Below are 26,219 nucleotides of genomic sequence, written 5' to 3'. Positions count from 1 at the left end.
AAAACTACAGCCTCTGCCATCAACGATTGACCGTACAGATACATGTGCAGTTCATCTTCCTTTTACAATAAAGGAAGCTCCACTAGAAAAGGGAAAGTGTATGATTAATGATATAATAATAGCTCTGTGAAGTGTTTGAAAAAGCAGCAGGAAAAAATTAGTAGAACATGGAGTCATTTGTTTAGCTTTCTTATTCAAAAATCAATGAAAGGAACTATATGAAATCCCCATGAACAAAAGCCCCTTATAATAAAAATAACAACCATAAAGAATCATGAACGAGCTCTTTCTACTTCGGTTATTCTACATTAAACGATAACTCTTGTAACTTTAAGTAACTATACTAAGACAGAGCTCTCACCAGAAAGAATTTACCTCAGTTTGAACAATCGCCGCTTTTTCCAACAGATTTCTGTGCAGTAGATATTAACTAAGGCGCCTAAACCTGTGGATTATAAATGTTACTCTTCCATGAACATCCATTATATAAAAGTAGTTTCCTCTGGCTGCTGATTGCAACACGCCTACTGAAAGCATTTTAATTTGACCCCATCCATAGAGGGGTTACGGGACTGTAAGCAAAGGTCGATGCTCAGGTTTTTAAGTGCTACATGACTGAACAGGTGTAGCAGTCATACTACAACTCCCTGACACTGTCAACACTTGTTCCGTTGCTATTCTGGTTGCACCCAAGCTTTCAGAATTGAAACGGTCCAACCTTCTTTTGCTGAAGCTGATTCAGACACTTCAACTGTGACCTAATGTCATTTCACTCAGATTGGAGGATTTTTAATTTGCATATTTCAAAAATCTTTACCCATTATTTACTGATGGACACAGTACATATGCTGTGTGAAAAATGCTGTTAAGTCATTCATAAATCCTCCTTTTCACCTTCTTCTTGTAGAAGTTCTATAATTTAGTAACAGGGGTGTCAAACCCAATGACAGCAGGGGTTTGATATTTAACCATAACATGTCAACCTTATTTTCACCAGAAATGAAACTTGACACTGGTGATAAATGATTTTGCAATTAAAAGGTGAACATGATAAGTTAAAAACTCAAATCTGAGAAAAAAAAAATCAAACATATAAATTTAAGAGGTAAAAACATGACATTTAAAGTCAAAATAATGTTTTTAAAAGGCAAAATATGGGAAAGATTTCTGAAACCATGAATTTTAAAAGTAAAAAACTGAGATGAAATTCAAAATCATGATTTTTAACGGTCAAAAAGTGTAGTAAATATCGAAATCAGGAGTTTAAAATGTCAAAATATGAAATAAAACTAAAAATCATGAGTTTTTAAGGTAAAAAAAATTAGATAAAAGTTAAAGTTAGGAGTTGAAAATGGTCAAAATGTGAGATAAAAGTAAAATCATGGTTTTAAAAGGTGGAAATAGATTTTAAAATATAAAATTATGAATCCAAAAGGTAAAAATATAAGATAAAAAGTCAAAGTTATGAGATATAAAGGTTAAATATGAAATAAAAAGTAAAAACCATAACTTTTAGTCATAACTGTGAAATGCAAAATTGAAAATATAGAGAAAAGACGAATTTCTGTCCCATGCTCCTGACTTTTCATCCAATTATTCTTACCGTTTACTTTTTCTAATTTTTATAACTCAACAAGGATATTATAGATCATCAAGGTTTAGTTCACATTTTTATACTGGAGGAAATCTGCAGACCTCATACTGGTGGGCCAGTTATAATAAAAATATCATATGATCTGGTGGGACAGGTATAACTGCATCACGGGCTGGATTTGGCCCCTGGGCCTTGAGTTTGACACCCCTGATTTAGAAGAAGAAGGAAGACTGTGGAGCAGGTTCCAAGTTATAAGTACCTCAGTCTTGTTACTGACAACAAGCACTCATTTAGTAAATACAAGTGTTGTTTATTAAAGAGCACAGTAGAGACTACACGTTCTCTAAACGCTCAACAGGTTTGGGTTGTGCAGCAAATTATTTCTGTTTTCCTAACACCATGGTAGAATCTGCCCCCACTTTTGCTATCATTATCTTGTTTAGTAGCACCTCAAGAGAGATTGGAACAAAATGCAAAGAAATAATATATCAATGAAATCTTCAGCCACAATCAGCAAAATAATTAGCATGAAGTTTCCTGATTTGTCTCTTAAAGATCAGAAACCATACAGTGATCTGAGAATCCTCTACACAGTAAATTTGAGCAACACCTTCCATCACACCATGAAATCTTAATGTCAATCTACTGTGAAGCCTACTATTCTTCACTACTAATGTCTGATGATTTTTTTTTTTTGAGATTTGGTAAACATAACAACAAACTGTGCCTCATTCACATGTATATCCAACAAACATATCTGCCACAAGTTTTACAGAGCTATTTATATAAGAAAATAAAATAACTAACTTGAAGCCAAAAAAGAAATAAACAATACTTGAACAGATAGAGAGTGATCTTGTTTACACAACAGTTATCCTTTTCTGTTTACACACACTATATAAAAAGGCACATAAACTTTTTTTTCTCACCGTCTATCAATAAATCAGATTAAACTTTTCCTGCTTTTGGTCAATTAGGATTACCAAAATTATTTCTATTTGCTAAATGCCAGAATAATGAGAGAGATCACTTTTCAGACAATTTTTTATTATTTTCTTGAGAGTCAGAAGTTTATATACATTTCATTAGTATTTGGTAGCATTGCCTTTAAACTGTATGACTTGGGTGAAACGTTTTGGATATGCTTCCACAAGCTTCTCACAATAGTTTGCAGGAATTTTGGCCCATTCCTCCTGGCAGAACTGGTGTAACTTAGCCAAGTTTGTAAGCCGCCTTGCTCGCACATGCCTTTTCAGCTCTGCCCATAAATTTTCAATGGGATTGAGATCAGGGCTTTGTGATGGCCACTCCAAAACATTGACTTTGTTATCCTTAAGCCACTTTGTAACCAGTTTGGCAGTATGCTTAGGGTCAGTGTCCATTTGGAAAACCCATTTGCGCCCAAGCTTTAACTTCCTGGCTGATGTCTTGAGATGTTGCTTCAGTATTTCCACATAATATTCTTTCCTCATGATGCCATCTATTTTGTGAAGTGCACCAGTCCCTCCTGCAGCAAAACAACCCCATAACATGATGCTGCCACCCCCATGTTTCACAGTTGGGATGGCGTTCTCAGGCTTGGAAGCTTCCCCCTTTTTTTCTCCAAATGTAACGATGGTCATTTTGGCCAAAAAGTTCAATTTTAGTTTCGTCAGACCACAGAACATGTCTCCAAAAATTAAGGCCTTTGTCCCTGTGTGCATTTGCAAACTGTAATCTGGCTTTTTGATGTTTCTTTTGGAGTAATGGCTTCTTCCTGGGAGAGAGGCCTTTCAGCCCATGTCGGTACAGGACTCGTTTGACTGTTGATAATGACACACTCTTACCAGCTTCAGCCAGCATCTTCACAAGGTCTTTTGCTTTTGTTCTTGGGTTGAGATGGACTTTTCGGACCAAAGCACGTTCATCTCTGGGACACAGAACCCGTCTCCTTCCTGAGCGGTATGATGGCTGGACATTCCCATGGTGTTTATACTTACATATAATTGTTTGAACAGATGAACGTGGCACCTTCAGGCATCTGGAAATTGCACCCAAGGATAAACCAGACTTGTGCAAGTCCACAATTCTCTTCCTGATATCTTGGCTGATTTCTTTTGATTTTCCCATGATGTTACACAAAGAAGCAGTGTGTTTCAGGTGTGCCTTAAAATACATCCACAGGTGTGCCTCTAATTAACTCAAATGTTGTCAATAAACCTATCAGAGGCTTCCAAAGACATGACATCATCATCTGGGCTTTTCCAAATCGTTTAAAGGCGTAGTAATCTTAGTGTATGTAAACTTCTGACTCTCAAGAAAATAATAAAAAATTGTCTAAAAAATGATCTCTCTCATTATTCTGCCATTTAGCAAATAGAAATAATTTTGGTAATGCTAATTGACCAAAAGCAGGAAAAGTTTACTCTGATTTAATGTTAGACAGTGAGAAAAAAAAAGTTTATGTGCCTTTTTATATAGTGTACGTAAACTTCTGGTTTCAACTGTATGTATTAATCCATTTTTCCCACAGTGAAGTGTATTGTTGAAGTTCATGACTGACAAACGCAGTAATCTTTTCTATTTCATGAATGTCCATTGTAATTTCCATCCATGTGTTCAGAATTATCCTTTCCTGTGATTGCCACTTCCTGGTTGGTCTTTTTGTCACCTGCCAGCAGAATGTTAAGCAGGTATTTGTCTTTTTTGCCAGTCTTGACATATGCATCCAAGATACATGGTCTTACAATTAAAAGTAACTTCACATTAACAAAAAATCTTTCAGAGCTTCACATATTCTTGTCACACTACTTATGTTTACATGTACCACTTGTAATCAGAATAAATGCCTGATATGAACAAAATGTTTCATAAATATCCACTTCATTCAAAATAAAATCCTCAGATTCAGCTCATTTGGAGAGAAATTTTATTCCAATCAAGAGGGGTGGCTTATGCCGATGATCATTCGGATCAGTGTCCATGAAAACACTTGACGTGATCATCCTTCCTTGTTTGGGGTAATTTTTGTCTTACTGCACACGTACAGATGTACCAGACAGAAACACGGAGGGAGCAAAACAAAACTGGTCTGTTACCCAGACAGCTTTTTTACTTGAAACTTCAAAAGAGCACCTAATTGTTGATCAGATAATACTGTATAAGGTACAGACAACAAAGTAGAAGAACATTCAGATATTTCACGCAAGTAGGGGTTGAATAAACTAGCAAATGCTGGCGGTTTATTTACAACAAAGGTGAGGAATAACTTCTTCTGCAAATTTTCAGTAGATTTGGCCAGTGGGACGATGATTAAATATGTAATACATGAGTGTGCACATCTGAATGACATCAAAGCTTTTTATATCCATGTGAACAGAGAAGTTTAAATCTCTGATTAGAATGAATTTACTTGGATTGCAAAAAAAAAAAAAAAAAACGCTAATGCAACCGCAGCATATGATTACTGTGGTTTTAGCTGGCTGTTGAGCAAATTTCCTGTGACAATGAAGAGAAAGTTGAAACCTAACAAAGTCAGGGGCTAATCCTGGTTTAAGCCTGGTTTATACTTTAACGTCAAATCCAGGCTGTAGGTCACTGCTGCATAGCTACACCATAGTGACATACATGTGAAATGGGGTGTCTACATTGCTCTGCCTAAATGCCACTCTGCAGTTTTCAGGCCAATTTCAGTCCCATAACCACAAAGCTGCTTGTGAACAGGAAACCATGGTATCTGAAATCAACAGTTTATGTTGGATTTGATAAACATTCAGCAGGAGCTGATTTTGTCCCATTACTGCAGAGAAGAAAAAATAGGCGACTTTGGAGAAGGTGGAAAGTTGTAGCTAAGTATGGAAGAATTTCTTTGCACACAGTCTGTCACTGACAGAGACACATGGAAACAACTCCAGGGTACATACAATATGTTGGTACACATTACTTAAAGACAGAGGGTCACAAAGTGCTACTAAGCTTTCCAATCACAGTACTTGCAGATTGCACATCAACTGTAAAAAGAATTGGAAAAGCCTGTGTGATGCCAGGCGTTTGATTACAGTAGGGGGACTCAAACAGCTTTTGAAGCCAATCCGTGGCAGCCTCCAAACTGAAATCGCTGACTCATCGAACTTTGGATCATCCTAACGACAGACAAGAGCCCACCCACTGAGCTCGTCTTCCTGTCAGCTAAGCTAGCACTAAAGCTAGCCTTCTGGTCGTAGCATCTCCCTGTCAAGCTATCTGTCAGTCAAATGAGGTGTGCCAAATAGTGCGCAGTGAGGTTTTTTTCTAAGTATAATCGAAACGATTGTGGTACCCAAAACTCATCCCCCATACAGTGTGTGCTCATGAAGACATTAGCTAATGAGACATGTTTCATTTATTGAACCAGGCTGTAAACCAGTTTATTTCTAGTGTAAAATAAGTTTTTTAACTTGCGTTGTATTTGTGACTTTCGGTGTTTCTGAAGTCAGCCTCAAGCGGACGCTCGCTGTATTGCAATTTTTTGCACTTCCGCATTGGCTTCATTTTTCAGGACCAGAGGTTGCTGCTGGGATTGCATAGTTGCATTTTTGAGGGAGTGCACTTCAGCTACCTGCAAAGACCTGAGTTCAGGGCAATACAGACCAACAGCATGAATCAGGTGCTATACTTCTGTTATGAATCACTACATACTTGGTGTGTCTGTGTGGTTCAACATTATTCTGCCTCAGAAGTAATTGGCAGAGATATCTCTAAGCTCGTCATATTACCAGTTTCCATTCCTGCCACGATATCTGCTCGTTAATGAACAGGAAACTACAGCAACTGAAACCAAAGTTAGAGCTGATAAATACTAGACAACAGTTGATTAAACTGCAGTTCCTGCAACTAATAAAACAGCAGTGACATCGCGGTACAATGAAAGTATGACAGCTCGACCAATTGAGGCAGAGGACAGGGAATTTTGCACACCCATTCAGACACATATCAGACAATGCATGTCTGATATTTCAGATGTCTGCTCTGCTAGTACATTTGATGAACTGGTTTATAGTTTACTTTACACTAGAGTACACACAATATGTCTGTGGACATGGACATTATTCAGAAACTTGGAGTCAGCCTATGCCACCCTGCAGACCAATCAAAAGCCTTGTAGTCCATGTAATTTTAAAAGATTATTTTTGAGATTTCAGCTTTTATTTTGACAGGACAGCTGAAGAGAAACATGATATATGGGGGGAGAGAGTGAGGAAAGACTAAACAGCTTCAGGACCAGGAGCTGATCCTGTGACCAATGCAGGAGGACTGTAGTCTTTGTATATGGGCACCTACTCTGCCAGCTGAGCTTAACCTTGCTCGCAGTCTGTATCATTTTGACGTGTTTACATTTTCAGGAGGCACATGTCAAGCTATGTAAACAGGCTCCGGCATAGGTTCAGGGCTATGTGAACATGCAGCATATGACACAGTGTAGCTCTGATGTAAAAGCATAAATCAGCCTTTAAAGTTATGTGCCTTAAAACATTTAGGCCTGTCCCTACTATGCCTGGACATGTACGCTGTGCTGCAAGTACAACACTTCAGACTAGTTAGGAGGTGAAAACATTGTTTCGTTGTAGGCAGACTCTTATCTGCCTATAAGCAGTCTAAAAGTAAACTAGAATTACCTTAAAATAAAAAGTCTAAAGTAAAAAAAAAAATGGATTGAAAGATCTGCAAATTGACAGCAAAAGCCAAACAAGGACTCCTAAATGAAAGAACCAAAACAAAGTCCTTGTGTCAGCGAGGATTCTCCCTGCCAATGATCACTGCTATTTTTAGCTGAGCTCTTTCATACCCGTTTAAAAGGGTTAAGTTCATCACTGTTGTTGCTATCGTTTGTACTTCTGCTGCTGCTCCCACTGCTACTTAGTTAGGACTACATGTGTCATGTTCACTGGTGGTGTTTACCTGACAGGGTGAGATCCAGTCTGTGGATGAGAGAGCGCTTGGCTGACTCCATCTCAGGACTTGGGTTGTCAAGAGCTTGGCGGCACCAAACGATAGGACTCAAGGCTTTCTGCAAGGGGCTGTTCAGTTTCGCCTCGTAAAGCCTGGAAACATGAAGAGCGTACACAATTAATATCATGTTCTGCATGTACATAAAAGAAATACAAGCAATCATTACACAAAGACTGTCTCTAAGGATGATCGACTATGACAGCTCGCATCTATCACACCTCATATGTGATGTGACTGAACAGCTCCCTGAGGAAATGAGATCGAGGGGATAACAAGTGTTTGGGATGGGTTTTATAACAGAACACAGCAAAGACAAGGACAGATAAAGAAGACCAGAATGAGGGTCTTATGTGAGTGTGCTTGTTGGCATAGAAAACTACTTTCTGGTTTCTCATATTGAATATTTGATCTGTTATATTAATTATTCCAAAGAAAAATCCAATTGTATAGTTTCTCAGTAGTGTGTTTGTCCAGAAATTGCCACCAGAACAGCGATAATGTTCCTTCAACTTATTCTACATAGGTAATGATGAAACTTTACACTAAAATCATGGTAAAATGTGCCCCATGATGTTGGGTGGTTTCATTATTTAACAATAAAAATGCTAAACAAAAATGTCTTGTTTTTCATTGTCAATATAAACATCAGTTTCTAATTTTAAGGTTGTACAGTTGATACTAAGTGCTAAAATAATGTTTGCAATGAATACTGCAACATTTTTTTGGTCAAATCAATTTCATTTGTCCAAATTTGAATATTTTATGTATGCATTGCAAGGTATTGTTGTAACTCCATCACCAAACTCTACTGGTGATATGAACGTCATTATTTCAGAGAGCACTGTGCACCACTTTACTTTAAATCTTCCACAAATTTTCAACCAGGTTGATAAACGGTGAGTGCAACAGCCTTAGTGTGTGATTCAAATCATTGCATTCTGATCCAACCCCTTTATCCTATGGATGATGGTGTTGTTCTCTTTGGAAGGACTGATCAGTTTAAAAAAGGGACGCTGTCAGCCTGGCCCTCCACTTCACCCTTCAGCATCTGAACTCAGCAGGAACCAAAGCCAGGATGCTGTTTGTGGATTTCAACTCTGCTTTCAACACTATAATCCCGGCTCTGGTCCAGGACAAGCTCTCCAAGCTGAGTGTGCCTGACTCCACCTGCAGGTGGATTACAGACTTCCTGTCTGATAGGAAGCAGCAGGTAAGGCTGGGGAAACATGCCTCTGACAGCAAAAATCATCGGCACCAGCTCCCCCCCAAGGCTGCATTCATTCTCCTTTCCTTGTTTCCCTGTACACCAACAGATGCACCTTCATTCCCCAGTTGGTCAAGCTCCTAAGGTCTACAGATGACACAACCCTCAGACTCATCTCTGATGGGACAAGTCCGCCGACTGGTGATCTGGTGCAGTCAAAACAACCTGGATCTCAACCCTCTAAAGCCAGTGGTGATGGTTGGAGATTTCAGCAAGGATGCTGCCCCCACTCGCCTGCCCCCATAACTCTATGTGACTCTCCAGTTTCCACTGTGGACTCGTTCCACCTCCTGGGGACCCTCATCACTCAGGACCTCAGGTGGGAGCTGAATATCAGATTCTTCATAAAAGAAGCCCAACAGAGGATGTTCTTCCTGCAGCAGCAGAAGAAACCAACCTGCCAAAGACGATGATGGTGCACTTCTGCTCTGCCATCATTGAGGCCATCCTCACATCATCCATCACAGTCGGGTACGCTGCAGCCAGAAACAGGCTGAGGCTGAAGCATACCATCCACTCGGCAGAGAAGGCGACTCGCTGCAATCTACCATTTCTGCATGACCTGTACGCATTCAGGACGCCGAAGTGTGCAGGTAAAATTGCAGCTGAGCCCTCTCACCCTGGACATGGACTATTTGAGGAAGCTGAGGTCTATTAGGACCAAAATCTCCTGCCACAAGAACCGTTTCTTCCACACAGCTGTCAGCCTCATAAACAGAGCCCCAGCTCTCCCCTTCCCCTGACAGACTCTCACCAAACCCACGAATCAGAAGACAAAAACATTGCATGTCTACATCTCTACTGTTTATAACTCCACACACTGCGCACATCTGTACAGTTTCCCCTTTTGCACCCTTGTACGTGCTTTTTGTGATGTTTATATTGGGTTTTATATTTTTATTTTGCTACTATATTTTTTCTACAACTATCTATTTATGTCTAGACCCTTAATATTTTATAAGCCTCTTAATAGTTTCTTCTTCTTCTATGTTATTTATTTTCCAAATCAGTTTCCTTGCATGTGAAAATGTACTTGGCAATAAAACATAATTCTGATTCTGAAATATTTACCAATCTGCAAATAATGTGGCATAAAGTGATGTCAGTAGCAGCTGTTTATCTGCTGTGTCAAATCAATTTTAAGCTGGCATCTTGTAACCCAATTACTGATTCAATGAAGTTGTTTTTTAGTCAGCTGTTGGACAAACTGACCTGTTTAAATGGTCAAATGTGAGCGAAATTGTTGGCATAGTAGGAGTCTTATGACAAAATAAGAAAAATTGGCTCTAATTTTCATAGCTGTGGTAACTCTTGCCACCCTTGTTCAATAAAAAAATAAAAATAATATTATTGGGGAAAAAAAACCTGATTTTTGGTATTCTGCTAGCTTTGTTAAACCCTCAGTTTGGGCCCCACTGTCGGTGTATTCTACTGTCACATAATTAAATACCTTGGACTGGTTATTTCCAAGGTTAAAGATAGTTACAGTATTAGATCAGACTTTATTACAGTACTTTCCAACACCAGATACTGCAGTTTAGGCAGTATCAGCATCCATTACAGATACTGCTATTTGTATTAACATCACTTTACAACTCGGAGCAAATATCTTGACCAGGCAAACCCCCATCTATGGTATAAAAGAGTCAAGCATTCTGGATTTTCCCTAAGTTTGTTCTTTATCTATATCCTGCCCCTGATAGTTCACATGCAGCATGATTTAATTTAACACAAACCAGTGTTCTGTTCTCTGTCTAGCAATTAGGAAATGAAACTCTCGGCCCTGCTGCTGCAGCATACTTTCAGAATGAACCTCTGTCACTGGCCAAAAAGTCAGCGGGTTCAATGCTTAGTCATTTGTATTTATTGAAAAGGCCAAAACCTCTTAATACTAATATGCAGAGCTCCACTGATTTGGGACTGCTCTGACCACTAGCAATTGCAAAGGGAAAGCCTCAGAGATTACAGATATGACATCAGAGGAAGGATATTTTTAAATCTGTATGAAAACAGACCTTCTCCATGTAGGCTGTGTAAAATTTTTGCTCCAACTACTAAACATACTCAGGGCTGTTCTATGAAACAACTTAATGAGACAGAATATTAGAGATTTAGCATACTGTCAAATACTTACAACTATCTACAAATTCTGGTACTCATACTTTCTTAATCACCATCAGGACTGTTTATGCATTATGTTTTGCACAAAAAATTCTCTTTAACATGAACACTGCATAACAAACACTACAATACCTAAATTCTAAAGGTCCATATCTGCAATTGACATCTAAAAGCTAATAGTTAGATCATCCACCACTAATAGGAACTCAGAAAGTTATGCATAGTTGCAGAAATAATCCCACACAACATCTAACTTAAGTACAATTTTGCATATTTACATGCAGTCTTTAAAAAACATGTTAGAATAAAACTGCACTTTTAGAGTGCATACATGTGGGTCTAAATGAAATCCCACCTATAGATGATACCGTAGGAGACTGATGTACTCTAGAGTGTATACATCTCAGCGGGACCCAGACTGGACTAGGCATTATGGGTAAGGTTGTCAAAATTCTGTATTTAGATACTTTCTGAGTACGACATGCTTTAATGATAAATCTTTTTTTTTTAGTTTGACAGTACCAAAAGTACCAGGATTCTGAAGAAAAAATACATTCATATTTCAACCAAAAAATGTTGTGTGGAAACAGAGAGGCACAGTAATGGCTGATCAAATGAGAGAGAGAAGATGCCATTTTCTGATTGTTTCACAGTGTTTATGCTCTAAAGAAGTAAGAAACACACCAACAACTCTCTCTGTACAGGTGAGAAGAACATTTCAGGATTCTGTTTGATTGATGCAGAAAACATGCCTCTTTCTGCTCGCTGTGTGCTTCACCCACTAAGTGGTTAATTCACCTGTCAGCATACGTTTAAGTCACTATAATGTCTCTAAAGATGCATGGGGTAATGTCACTGTTACAAACAGATAGAGAGCAGAGAAGAGAGGCAGTGTTGTCTCCTGTTCCCAAAAAGTTTCCTTTCCTTTTCCTAGCATATATCGAATTTTTGCCATTTTTACAAATAAGTTTGTAAATTTTAGGCTGGACCAACAGATCTATGCCAGTTTTTTCTTTGTACATTCTTCATCTTTAAAATTCATAGTGTGTTTTAAGTACTCAAGTATGTTTCTTTGATCATCCTTAATAATCAAAATGTGTTCAAACGACTGAAGTTTTAGGTCTGATCTACATATTTGCATATCAGCTAAAGTTCATCTGTAAATATCGGCATATTGGATATCGGCAAAAATCAAATATCCTACATCCTCAATAACCAACAAAGACAGGAATCCCTGCCTACGCTTCTTTTGATTCATCATCTATGATTGCGATTAAAATGTATTTATTCATTGATGGCCTTATACATTGTAAGGTAGATGTTATTTATTTTACCAAATTACAATTAAAAAAACAGTGCCAGTATGTCAATTTTTGTGTATGTTAACTTGAAGCAAAGTTTCTTATATGCAGGATAAAAATAATGTAAAATGATAAAGACATAGGGCTGGGCAATTAATCAAAAATTAGATTAAATAGCAATGTGGAGAATGACAAAAAAATTATCATTCCCTTCAACACAACAATTAATATCCATACAAGTAAAAATAATCAGAATTAGCTTATTTTTTACATTGTTCAGCCCTTGTTTAATCTCATATTATGTTGGTGATAACATATAACAACTGATTGCTTGTGTTTGTTGGAAAATACATTAGATGAGGAACATAAGGAATAATTGCAATTAGATTATTTTCCCGAATCCTTTTATTTATCTCAAACATATCCAAAAGATGAGAAAAATTCCCAGGAAGTGAAACATAACCCTCACAATGCATCATACAATTGACATTTTAAAAAGCACAGCTGAAATGTTTGCGACAAAAACTGGTATTGTGACAACTCTAGTTCCAAGCATGCCTAATTTTTTATTTCATTCAGCATTGTTGTCTGCTTTTATCCTCGCGAGCAGATGGATACGCCCGTTTCCGTCTTTCTCACTGGTGAATCCATCTTGCAAAGCTCCCATCTGAACCGTTTGGGCCCAGTTAGAAAGTGACCGGACCAATCAGCGTCGAGGGGCAGTGCTTTCAGGCACGGCGGAGTCGTGACATAAGCAAGCAGCAACAAGAGGCCGATGCAATGATGGCGGAAGAGATTAGCGTGGATGCTGCTAAAGCGCCAGTTTTATCAGAAAGTTGTTTTCTTTGCAAAAATGACAGTCGAAAGTCGTGTACTGACATGTCTAGAGTCATGGTTTGTGTTATTCCTCAGTAGCTGCGCACGCACGCCTCGGTCGCGGCTATGTCAAGTGTTTTGTTGCTCTGATTGGCCAGTAAAGATGTGACAGACAGAATGTTCATCCAGTCACACTCCGAGTTTTTTTCAAATCCTCTGCCTTTTCCCAAACGTTCAGTATTGGAGATTTTCCAGATGGATGTGTGAAACAAAACCATCTAGCGTGTCAGGTTAGTCTGCTTTTGGATATAACTGTAACCTAGAGGGATACTGCGCATTGCATTTTTGCAGAAAATAAAGCATCATGTACACAGGAAATGTAAACTGATGATGTACACTGAGTCTAGTTAAATTACCTAGCTAGGCTATAACTGCACCTCCACTCTACTATGCATGTAATGTATACAATATTGAACAGGCCACACACTAAACTATATAAAATAATCCATACTGTCTGTTTGTATTCCTATCACTCAAAGGTGCATTTATCCTTCACTTACGAGAACAGAAAAAAAAAGCAAACAAGAAGAGTTTCTACTGTGTGAGAAATCTGAGTCAGCAGCTGTCAGCTCTGTTGCAGCCATCATGGAAACCTTTCATGATGAAAGCACAACCATCAGAAGTAAATGCGGCCTGCTCGAAGAAATACAACCCGGAAATCTGGGACTGCCCATTCTCAGTGTTTATAAACACAACCACCACCATTCACATTTACCCCAGATGTCGTAAATCTACCACTCACACGTCATACACGAGTCTCTCGCTCTGTAATAAAACCTGTCATGTCCACATGCAGCAGCAGGAGACAGTGACAGGCACCTACTGAAGGTAGAATGCTGCAGCAGCTTTTAAAATCCAGTTTCAAGCTAATTCAAGGATTACAGGAGTCTATGACAGGAGCTGGCAGGAGTTCTGCACTACATGGTAATCCCAGATATCAATCTGATCCAGAGGGCTGACAAACAGCCAGGGCATAATGAGACTAGCTCTGTTGAGCATGAGTGAGCAATGTTTGAAAGTAGTGCGATGTGAAAGGCCCACTGGCTGGCATAGCCTCACTGCTGCCAGCCAAAGAGGGGAGACGCTGTGTTACGCTGGCTTTGGACCAAGTATGAGCTACCTTTATAGTTCTGCAACTTCTCAATATTACAGTGCACCAGGAGATACGCCCTGAAGTTGCTTATTATCCTGGAAACATCCAATTAAACAACCCTTCCTGAAAGACATGAAAAAGTAACATAATCCGTAGACAGCACATAATTATGTTCATGTCTAGTCAGGGGATATTTCCTTACAAATAAATATCCAATTTCTACTCCTCTCAGACCGTCTGTAAACCCAGAAAGCAAGTCTACATGTCTGACATCAGCTGTGTAACTCTCGTTTGTGTGTGACTGCCTTCTCGAGGGATTTCCTTGGGTTGGGATGAGAGAGAGAGAGATTTAGACAGCAGCACAAATCCAATCATACTCTGGAGTTTCAGGGATTACACTTCTACAGTGTGTCTATGCAAAGCTACCTAACCCTAAAAACCTTAACTGCTCAGCGCTGGAGAAAATAATACCAACACAATGTGCTGGGAGAGGATTAAGAACAGGAGTATGCTGAACATGTGGGCTATCAGGATGATTCTGATAACAAAGAGAGCATCATGATGTCATGCGCGTCCTCCAAAAACTTCACATGACCCTCTCCATTATTGATGGGCATTGTTTGCAATCTCTGTCTGTTTACACTGACATAGCACCTATTCCTGCATGATGAGAGGATTTTAAACGCTTTTTTCTCACTTGGTGCTGCAGAGCTCTAGTGGATGTTTGCCAACTGTTGTGCTAATGGGAATTCAGAGGAAGAATATAACCATGGCTACGTCTCCCACATGACTGCTGGGCAGGACTTTCGTTTTTTGCTGCACACACTGAACTCCTGCCATCGCTGCCAGGACAAGCCAAGCAAATCTGCCACATCACAAGAGCAAAATGGTTCAACAGATGATCGGGGAATTCAGGGTCCTGACAGCCCAGAGTTTGAGCTTTAAAGGCCTGCTGGCAAGACTGTAGGAAGGTATGACATAATAGATAGAGATTTGCAATGACAAAGCATGTCTGCAATGATCATGTGGTCGGAGAAGAGGCTTGGCATCGCCCACATGACCTGCCAAACAACATCATTCAGCCATTGAGACTGCTTTCTCCCTCAAAGCTGATTTTGGAAGTTGTTTAAAATTATAAAAAGTTTGAACTTTGAGGATTTGAAAAATGGCACAGATATTTTTATATAAAGAGGAGGCAGAAACATGATATATGTCATGAACTTCCAGGAAAAGGACTTTGTAAATATTTCTTATGTTTTTGTTTCACTTTTTGTATGAAAACTTCTGTTTTGTTTGGGTCTTGATGGATGAAAAAGGCATATTTAAGGGGCTGCCCATAAATGTATGTCATGGAAAAAAGGGTAGGTACTGTTTAATAGGCTTAAGTTTCAGCATGTGTCTTCACTACTGTATTTTTGATTGTCCTTTTAATTTAATCCCCAAGTGTTATACATGTGTGTCAAGCAGGAGAGGATTAAAGAGGTACATGAAAAATGCATTTGGCATTTGAATGTTTAGTCTTTCAAATTATGATTCCCCCCTCAAAATTCTGACTTAAGATTAATGATTCTGGCAAAAAAGTTAAGGACCAACTTCTCAATCAGAAGTACGGGTGCCTTTAAAGGGGACATATTATGCAGAAATCACATTTAAGGCTTTTCTAACAAAAATATGTGCCCCTGGCCTGTCCACAGTCCCCTCAAATACCAGAAAAATCCATTTCCATCCACCCTCTCTTTCTCTGCCTTTCAGAAAATGTGTGCTGAAACAAGGCATTCTCAGATTTTACCCTCATGACCTCATGTGAGGAGTAAGCATCCACCCCCAGGTTTGGTTGGCACTCCCCGCTTGGAAGAAAGTTCCACTGTGTTATCCTGACCTTCCTCTCAGATGCCTGTTGAGATGCTGGATAGCTCAGTGGGTTACCCTGCTGACTTTGATCTGTGATACTGAATCCCAATCCCAGTCAGGCCCTTAACTTCGAATAAAAGTGTCTGTAACATTGTAACGTTTGGTGTGCCATATCCATTTCCTAGGGGGCGTGGTCCAGGGTGGAGTCAGACAGCTCAATAATATTTACAGACACAGAAACAGCTTGTTCTGAGAAAGGCTGGAACAGAGGGGTTTTTAGACATGCAAAAATCCAATACTGGAGTGTTTTTTCAGCAACAAACTTCACAGGAATGTTTTGGGGACCTCTGAGAACAATATAAACTTGTCTTAAAAGATAAAATATGTCCCCTTTAATGAAAAAACTACTGAGAGTCTTTTTTGTGTCATGCAGGAGGGGAGCCATAGGCAACTGAAAGTGTGAATAAAAGACTTAATGTGTGTTTGAGGGGCCCAAAAGTGCCAATTATTAACGAAAGACTAAAATATTAGTGTTTATAAAGTGTTTAATAATTCTGACATTACTGCTGCTTCTTAGGGCCGGGCAGTATATTAAGTTTTTAAGACACATATATTTTCAATCAAAACATATAAATATTTTTCAAAATAATACTGTAAATGTTGATTTAAAAACAGGAGGATAACACTCATAATGCTTAGTGAAAAGACTTTTAGCTACTAACAGGAATATCCTTATTGATCACATGATAATCTATTTGAAACATGTAGTCTAAATGGGAAATTAAAATTTTTATGATTTATATCATTAGTAAAAATCTAATGATATGCAGAAGTATTTATTGTTTATATTTATGAAAAAGTTGAAGGCAATCTCCTAAAACCTGTACACTGCACAAATACATTTGCACATTTTGAAAAAAGTGGGTTAAACTTACAAAGAGCAGGATATTGTCATGCTACTCGACAGTTTCACCAACCTTTCCAATGTTGCCAACTTGTTCCTGCAGTTTAAACAATGCTCCCTCTAATTTGGTTAAACTTATGACTAGGGCTGGGCAATGGGCAAAACTGGCCTGCTGCAATTTTCAAATCACAGAAGGTGCATTTTTTCTTTCACCTGAAATTTGTGTCAAAATAACAGTTTCAAACTGTTTTTGCAGCAGAGATGCTATGCATGATATCATGCAACCATTAAAGTGCACATTTTTTAAGAATAGTCTATTACAAAAACATACCTTCATTTTTGTATGCTTTTCTCATTAAATATGAGAATGACTAAAACCCTCAAATGCCACAATTCAAACCATATTGCAATAGTCAAAATCATCAGAATTAGATATTCCTAAAGAATTGTTCAGCCCTTGTTTATGAATAAAAGAGAGCTAAGAAATAATCAAATCGTAATATTGGACAAAAAAAATTGCAATTAAATTATTTTCCAAAATCGTTCAGCGTTGCTTATGACTAAAGATCATTAAGTTTCTGTACTTTCTGATACTACCGATTGCTTACACAGTGTAAGTTTTATTATTTTAATAACAAAAATGTTACACAGTATAAATTATGACATCTTTAAAATGCCAAAATGTTACCAATGTTGTTGTAAAGTTATAAAGGGAGATTGTTGACAAGTCTTGATTATTGAAAATAAAAAAACTGCCCACTATTGAGAGTCAAGGACTCTTTGTTTTTTGTTGCCACATTTTGATATAGCCTCGGTCATTGTTTGGTATTTTTTTTTACTAGAATCATATCAGAGTTTCTAAGTCTGATATTGTGACAACTATCTTTTTACAGATAAAATATCTATCTATATATTGTGCACCATCATTCAGCTAAAAAATGGACATATGATTTACTGCCCAGCCCTACTGCTGAAGGATTGTTTATACCAGGCGTTTGTCATGGTAGCTCATGTTTAAAGCAGCTGTGCCCAGTCAATTAACACTGAATTGATGACACAGACGAGGCTGTAAAGGCGAGACACCTCTCAACACAAGCCTGTCACTCACCAGCTGTCCTCGTCTTCGTGGAGACAATCCATGTCTTCCAAGTCTAAAATTTCCACTTCATCTAAGATAGATGTTTCCCCTTCATCGTTATATCCCCCTGTGGTGTCCGAATAAAGAGAGTTCATACTCGGCATAGAGGGAGAGGCAGATGCCCCTTCGTATTCATACGCCCTCCTGAAGCTGATGCCGTCGTAAGACAGTCTGGGGCTCAAACAGCGGTTGTTCTCCAGCAGCCCACCGTAGCCGCCCGTTCCGACGAACCCCACCCCAGGGAAGCCGGCCAGCCCGGCTGACAGAGACGAAGAGTCGTACCCGGCGCTGAGGGGTCTGTGGTTCGCTGACATCGCTCCGGACGAGGACAACATGGTAGACCGGCTCCGGAGCTGCTCATTTTGCTGTTCGAGTTTCTTCACCAAGTCTTGGAGCTTCCGCACCTCCAAGTCCGCGTTGATATTTGAGTTGATATCCTCCATAGTGGCTCCTCTGCCCAACGAAAATATGCGGTGGTCTGTGGTGTTTCTAGACGTTTCCCTGCCAACAGTCTCTTAGTTTCCGTTAACTTCCTTTTAATCTACGTGTTCAAAGAAGACACTTTGGTGTTTGGCCGACTTACAAAAGATCAACATCGTCATCTTCTCCGGTTTACCGTGCTCACGGGCAGGGTTGAGGCCATTTTCATAACACTCGTCACCAACTGTGAAAGACCAACAGGCGGCGGAGAAGACACGTCATCACGTACGGGGACGGGAGCGAGCACGTAACCAACACCTATTTCCACGTGAACACTTTTCCTAAAATCGAAAATAACATTTTGGTGGCGGCTAAAGCCTGGACAGACATAATGTATCCGCGGGGGGAAAAAATGCTGCTTATTTCTGTGGCTTAGAAAAAAAGGAGACAACAGAGGAATGCTATAAATGTGTTTATAATAAATAATGTTGAATTTACAGACTATAAAATGTTGTCTGGTGAAGAATTTAAATTTTATATGGATTTATACTCGCTTTCCTGTTCTAAAGAGAAATTTGATGCCCTTTTTCAAAGTATCCCTACAGTCAGTACTGACTTTAAGCATCTGTGTGGCTCTGAAATTGAAATGTATGAACTGGACACTGGAATCAAAATATTTTTTATAGGGAAAGCACCAGGACAAGATCCTCAAACTTCTATTAATTCTTCAAAGAAGAAATAAAAGTGAATGTTTTGCAAACAAAACTTTAATGCCTACAGTGAAGTAAGGATTAATAACTCTTCCCAAACCAAGTACGGGTAAAAAATACTTAGAGAATCTGAAACCTATTACATTACTAAACGTAATAGGTATGTCACAAATTATCAGTGAAACACAATCTGGCTTTCTCAAAGGTCGTTCCATCTGTAACATCATCAGACTGGTGTTAGATTCGCTGGTGTGACAGAATCGAGATGATAGTTTTATCTTATTTCTAGATTTCTGCAAGGCATTTGAGAAAGTTGATCACCCTTTTATATGGGACACTTTGCAACACTTTATTTTTGGTGAATCTTTAAGAGTGATCATTGGTATGTTTTATTATGACATGAATATTGCAGTGTCATTACCATGTGGCACTTGTAGAAGATTTGAAGTAAGGAGGGGTATCTGCCCAGCCCTTCCTCTACTCTTTATCATTACTGCTGAGATCTTAGATATCAAGTTAAAAGTTGTGAGGATGTTCAGCAACTTAAAAGCTATGAGATGTTCATTTGTCGTAAGCCAATTAGCTGACGATACAACTTTATTCCTAAAAAAAATGAGGCCCAAATACCAAAAGCTCATGAAGTCATGTGGGGGGATAACCCCCCACATGACTTCATGAGGGACAATCTGAGAATGGCTTGTTTCAGCACACATTTTCTGAAAGGTGGAGAAAAACATTCACTTAGATACATGCATAAGCATGAAGTGCTTCCCCATGATCACCACTTTTAATGGCTGTCCAGTTTAATGACTTTTTTGAATAAGCACTTGATATTTTATTTTTTTTTCCGTAATGCTCCTTTAAAAGCCATTTGGCTTCCATGTAACCTCTTTGGGCATCCATGTGAGGACAGCCCAGAAACCAGATTTCTGGGCTGACCTGAAGTGTATTGCTCAAGAAAGCAGAGCCTGTCCCGGCTGCTGTTGTGACTGTCCATTTCTTAATAAATCCAGGTCGACCCAGTTTTTATTGGAATTTAAAATTGTCTTTTGACTCTATTGCTTGTTGGTTTCAAGACATATCGCTATCGCTTCAGTGATGTTCCTGGGGTCATTGGGGGGTCTTAAAACTTCATACCCCTCACCCAGGTGACCCAGCTGGGGGATCAAGTCCCAGCTTGTGTTGTTGTTGTGGGCAAGATGGAACGTAGCCTGCGGCTCATAAAGATCTGGGCTGGTGAATTTAGTCTGTCGACAGGAGTGGCCTTAAAGTGATGTAGCATGGCTTGTTGTCACTTATGACCTTCTTTAGAATACCATGCCAGGCGAACACTGCTTTCATTTTATGGGTGACAGTAGCTGCAGTGATGTTGTCCAGATGTTCAATTTCAAAGTACCTGCTGAGTTATTCACAGATAACAGTGTAGTTCTCTGAGTTCCAGGAGATTAAGTATGTTGCTACAGTTTCCCATGGGTTCCCTGGAACTGCCTGCAAGAGCATGGGCTCCTTTTGGTTAGAGCTGGGGTGTGTTTGGCATATGTCACACTTTGCAACTGTCTTTTCTATCTATTGGCTCATACCTGGCCAAAACTTTATGTCTCTTGCCCTGTGTTTGCTCTTCTCCACCCCAAAGTGTCCTGCGTGTATACGCTGTAGCATATCTGTTCTGAGCTTATGTGTCGCTCTTTTAGAGGATGGCCCAATAGCCAGGTCTTGCATCCACTATGCTGAAGTATTTGGCTCCTGCCAGTTTGTGTGTTCCATCAAGTGTGGGAAAGGGGTAATATGGCCTCATTATTGCTTTCTTCAGTTTGGTACTGCCTTTTGTTTTTGCATTTTTGCCACTTGACAGATATAGAGTGTCCTGTTGGTAGGGAGCCTAGCGGATCAGTGGCAACATCTTGCCACTTCCGGACAGGCAGTGCGGTCGGTCACAGTGGTTCAGGGATGTCTGGTCGTGCTACAATCTGGCAACTGTGACACAGTTTTACATGTTTCTCTACAGCCTTATCCCTCCCTTGCCACCATACTTTACTCCCCAAGTGTTGTTTTGTACTCACAATGTCTAAGTATCCCTCCTGAGGTAACACAAGGGCCGTGGCTCTCACTGAGTGCGGGAGAATGACGTGTCCCACTCAGTACCAACTGTCCAATCACACACTTCATGTGTTATTGGGGCATATGGGGCACTTGTCACACACAGGAAAATCGAGGGAGTATTTTTTCCAGAGTCACAAGTATTTTCCTTTAAAATAGTTATTTTTAATCTTCTTTGAGTTTAATTATATCTAGGTGCCTAGAGTGGGAGAAAAAAAACAGATAAAATTTTCCCAGAGTAATCCAATAACCACACCCACTTATTACCTCTTAAGTGTCATTCAGCCGCCATTACTCTCTCTCGCATTGGACAGAACTTGCAGAGACAGACGGAGGTAAGTGACTCTTCACTTAGGAAATTTGTTAAAATTTTGCCCGTTTTCTTTATTGTATTTATAGATTTAGCGTGTTTACAGCTTACTGTCGATTGTTATAGGCTCAGGTAGAGCTAACAGGCGTACTTCAGTAGGTTACTTCATGGTCAAATGCTAGCGTTAGCTTCAGATTGCCTGAAATTGCGCTCGTTTTAGCGGTTAACGGGTGTCCAGTGCACATTTTGCTATCTTAGTTTGTAGTTTATAAGTTGATGGCGGGTTACTTTTAGACATTTTCATTACAAATAATGTTCGTTCTGTGACTGCATGTGACGTTAGAAAACGGTTGGCTCCTGTTTTGCGAGTTTTTATATCTTTGTCCTACTCTGAGAAGGGCATGGTTTTCTTTTACTGCACTTTTAAGTGTATATTACTGAGGAATGGTCACTTTGACCGCCTTAAGATTTGGGTTTGTGAGTGTTGAAGCAGATGACAGTGTTTATGGTCTTTGGCAACCTAGTTAAGCTTAGTTTAAGTGGAACACATGTCTGTTACTCTGAAAAGAGCAGGAGAAATGCTGCTTAAGCTTCGTTTTTAGTGGAACATGTGTTTATTTCTCTGAAAAGAGCAGATTTATCTGGTCATTTGTTCATTCTGGTAATTTCCTCTTTAGGCAGAGCGTTTTTTCCTATTTGTATTGCATTGAGAAGTTCGTTTTTGGTTAGTTTGTTGTGTTTAGAGCAACAGGCTGATTTTTCAAAGTGATTTAGTTAGGTAAATGCACATTCAATATTTCTTTGCTGCTGGATTTTTTTTTTTTCAGTTCACGTGCTTCAGAAAAACACCAAAAGAGGATCTTTTTGTCAAATTCAGGAGTTTTACAGTGGTGCAGTTTTAGAATCTATTAGTTTTGCATGACATTGGCAGTGTAATTGCATAATGGGTAGGTGAAACTTATCTCAAGACCTATTAAATCACAGAATTTATTTACCTTTTTTCTGTTTGTCCAGCTTACTTTGAAATTGTTATAGCTTGGCTCAGCCGACAGAAATTACTGATCACATACTTGAGCAATCATACTGGCAGGTGATGTGATTATGATGTTTAGTCTAGTAACTGTATTTTTTTAATCATTTTTCAGTTGGCATCAAGGATGCAGGCTCTACAAGTTAAGTACAGAGCTCATCAGAAGTACATTTGTTATGGAGAGCTGACCTTCGATTCCTTTTTGAGCAGTGGTGAGTGACAAATGTCTGCAGCTCAGCATGAAAACCTGTTGACCATAGTGCTAGGTATATACTTAATCAGTGCTTTTTACAACTAAAAGAAACTCCACTTTGTGTATTTATATGTATCTGTAAGTCAGTTACATAACTGTACTCATAAAGGTCCATAAACTATGCACTAGTCAGATTCCTCAGCGCCATCATGTAAATTTTGATTTCCCTGTTATCTGAAACCACTTTATTTTTAAGGTTTAGCTGCAGCTTTCAAGTAATTTGGTAGGCTCTCATTGGGTTAAATTGTCAATAGGTTGAACTAATCAGAAACAGTTGTTTGAAAATAAATATTTAAGAGAGAAATAATGAGGGGACTCTTAAAGGGCTGTGCCTATTTCTTTCTTTCAGTAGATATAATTACCTAAACAGTTAAAAATACTGATAATAAAACAAGTAGTGTTTTTGTTAAATTGAATAATTTATTATAAAATCAAATGCTGAATTAGTAAAACACATTTCTAAAAATACAGGTGCCATAGATTACAACATACTTGTTTTCTATTTGAATTTAAAATAAACCTTAGCACCCTTTCTGTATTCTGTTGCCTGCCTCTTCTGCCATTTACAAAAGTGCTTTGTGCAGCAGAAATATTTGTTTGTATCATCTGATTTTTGAAAGAGTTAATTTTATGATCACTTCAGCCCTTGTAGGTTCTCTGTAGTGTCCTAGCTGATCTTAGCTTCACTGCATAATAACTAATATGTGTGAAAAGCAGATTTGCATCTTCCCTTCATGTTTCTTATTCTCAGCAGTATTGACATTGGCTTATCCATGCCCATATTCTATGCCAGATAGTAATTAATTAAAACAAAAACTTTGTACTCTAAGACTAAAATAGCATTGTTGTTATAAACTGTGTTCTGAAATTATACTTAATTTTTAGCATTATGGACTTGTGCACTCATAAGCTTATGCAATCTTATTTTGTCGTCACAGTTGCCAGGAAATTTGACCTTCCGACCTTGGACCTAAAAGTCTTTGATGAGACCAAGACAGAAGTAGACAGGGATGCATCTGAGTTTCTTCTAAAGAAGCAGGATCTTGGTGTACTGGAGGTTTGCTTACCCCAATCCTGCAGTCACGATGTTGAGTTACTTGTTAGCCCAGATCCTAATATTGTTATTTGCAGTTTGGCTGGTTTTGCATGTTTGTGAACAAGAATATGATTATTTTAGACAACTAGACTTACTTTCTTAATTTTTGTCTGTGTGCATCTTCCAACCTTTCTGGAGCAGAATTGACCTAAATGAATGTCTTTTGAAATTTTATTTGAACAAGTTATTCATTGAAATTCTTCCATAAATATTGAATGCTTTACTTGTATAGTATTTACAGTGATAATCACATAGTTGTAACGTACTTTCTAGATACATTTAGCTCTCCAAGCAGCTCCTTGTCCAGCTTCAGGGGTGACATTGAGGGAGACTCTGACACTTTTTTACTGAAACATAGTCTGACTTCAAGAAGGAGGGCTGGAGATGCTCGTGTGGCCCATGTAAGCTCATCAGTTTCCTTACATCCAAAGCAATGCCAGACTTAAGATTTGAGGATATATGATGCGGCTTAATGGTTATGAAGTTACATGTTTTACAACTTTTGTAATGTGATATGTTTTGATTGCTTTAAAGCTTTTCTTGTTTCTTCTGGTCTCATAACTTCTAAGATGATTGAAGACACCCTGAAAAATAACCCTGGTGGAGAGAGAATCATGAACGAATATGCTAGGACCAAAAGTTTAACTGACAGCGGAAGACGGGATATGGTCAAGATATTGGTTGCACACATGACAAGTGAACATGGGTAAGTTACATGTCAATAAAGACACATACACCTTGCTTAATTTTAAGGCCTGTCTTGGTGCAGCACAAACACACATAAGTTTTGACAGAAGTGGATCAGTTTTTCTTGTGTTCAGATATTACTCGTGAAGTCCAGTGAACTATTTGTATCTGTATAGGACGAGTCCATCAAGGAGAGTTAGAGAGGACTATGCAAAGGGAATTACTGCCTTGTTCCCATACCTTGCCGATCCAAGGAGCAAGCTTGGCTATGTAAGTGTATCATCCTCTATTTAATTTTTAACTTTTAATTGTTTCAACCCACAGTGTAAATATTTTAATAGATGCTTTATTACAGAGTAATGATTTAATTTTGGCTACAGAACTTTTTCAACTTTGGTTGTATTAAAGCTCAGTTGGTATCAGCACTTTAAGGGTCAGACCTGTATTGTTGACTAGGCAATATTCAGGCTTGCCAGTCTAGTTTGAAGGAGACACGTAACGCAGTGTATTTGAGCTAAAAACACTCTGCTTTAGGAGCACTTTTACAACGCAGAAGATGGGAGTGAGTATCTTGCATGGAGACTGAAATTTGTTCAAAAGGAAGCATCAGAGGGACTAAAGAAGACCCGTCGCTCATCAACACTTGTAGGTTTTCTTCTTTTTTTTTAATATATATTTTTTATATATTATTTAAATTTTGTTTAAAGACCTTAAACATCATTCATGACGAATAATAGAAGAATATTTGTCATCCACTGTTTGTTAAAGCTAGTCTTCTATTGACTTTACCTGCTTTAATAGTTGTCGGTGTTTTTTTGTCACATCAGTCCGTTTCTGTCTTGTGACACAGCAACATGTAAAGCTTACTTGCAGAGTTTCTGAACATATTTTTCTTTACAAGTTTGGACATAGTCTAAACTTGTAAAGAAAAGGAAAGTAATTTGTTGTTCATCCCTTTTACAGGTGGACCAAAAGCTGACAGAGACCCCTTCAAAGAAGAAAACTGGCTAACCTCAGAAAGCCTGTGTTGTGAGGCCATTGCACTGATGAAGTATGCAGCTGATGAAGCAATTGTCAAAGAGAAGATGAAACAGACCTTCCCCTATTGCCAGAAAATGATTCACGACCCAATCAAGTTTTCAGAAATCTTCACAGTGTTTCCACGACTCATAGACATACCAGGAATGGTGAGTGGATTTTCAGATGCCTTGCCTTTTAAACCATTACTTTTTGTTGTTGTTGATCTGACTTTTCTGTCCTGGTTTGTTTTTTCTTGTCTGCAGGTTGAGCAGGATTTCAGTCTGATGTTTGGTGAAGCTATGCCTGCAAAATCCTTGGAGAAGTGGCCTACTGTCTACAAACAGGAAGTCCTTGACCAAAGCCGTGGCCTCATGCAAACAGTTAAACTCCAAGACCTGGTTCAATTTGCTGAATCCACAACTGGAGTAGAAAATGGTGTGCCAAAATACAAGATTGATGTTGATTTGATGTAGAATTACATTTGGAA

At 38.8% G+C, this 26,219-nt stretch overlaps 1 protein-coding gene across 4 annotated transcripts in view; it reads right to left on the bottom strand.

The window, feature by feature from the left end:
- The window catches only part of slain2 (SLAIN motif family, member 2), a 48,247-nt gene extending 29,287 nt beyond the window's left edge, over positions 1-18,960 (bottom strand). For 2 of the 4 annotated variants that reach the window (XM_041790785.1, XM_041790786.1), the window contains exons 1-2: positions 18,080-18,959; positions 7,511-7,653 (exon numbers count right to left, since the gene is read on the bottom strand). In XM_041790785.1, coding sequence (XP_041646719.1) covers positions 7,511-7,653; positions 18,080-18,552 — 616 coding nt within the window. In that variant the 5' untranslated portion in view covers positions 18,553-18,959. Of the gene's footprint in view, positions 1-7,510; positions 7,654-18,079 lie in introns of all 4 variants that reach the window. The other 2 variants (XM_041790787.1, XM_041790788.1) reach the window with 2 other exon arrangements.
- Between the last annotated feature and the right edge of the window lie 7,259 nt (positions 18,961-26,219).

The sequence above is a fragment of the Cheilinus undulatus genome, linkage group 7, assembly GCF_018320785.1.
Source record: "Cheilinus undulatus linkage group 7, ASM1832078v1, whole genome shotgun sequence".
NCBI lineage: Eukaryota > Metazoa > Chordata > Actinopteri > Labriformes > Labridae > Cheilinus > Cheilinus undulatus.
The sequence above is the reverse complement of the archived record's forward strand: the minus strand, read 5'-3'. Positions and strand labels throughout refer to the sequence as shown.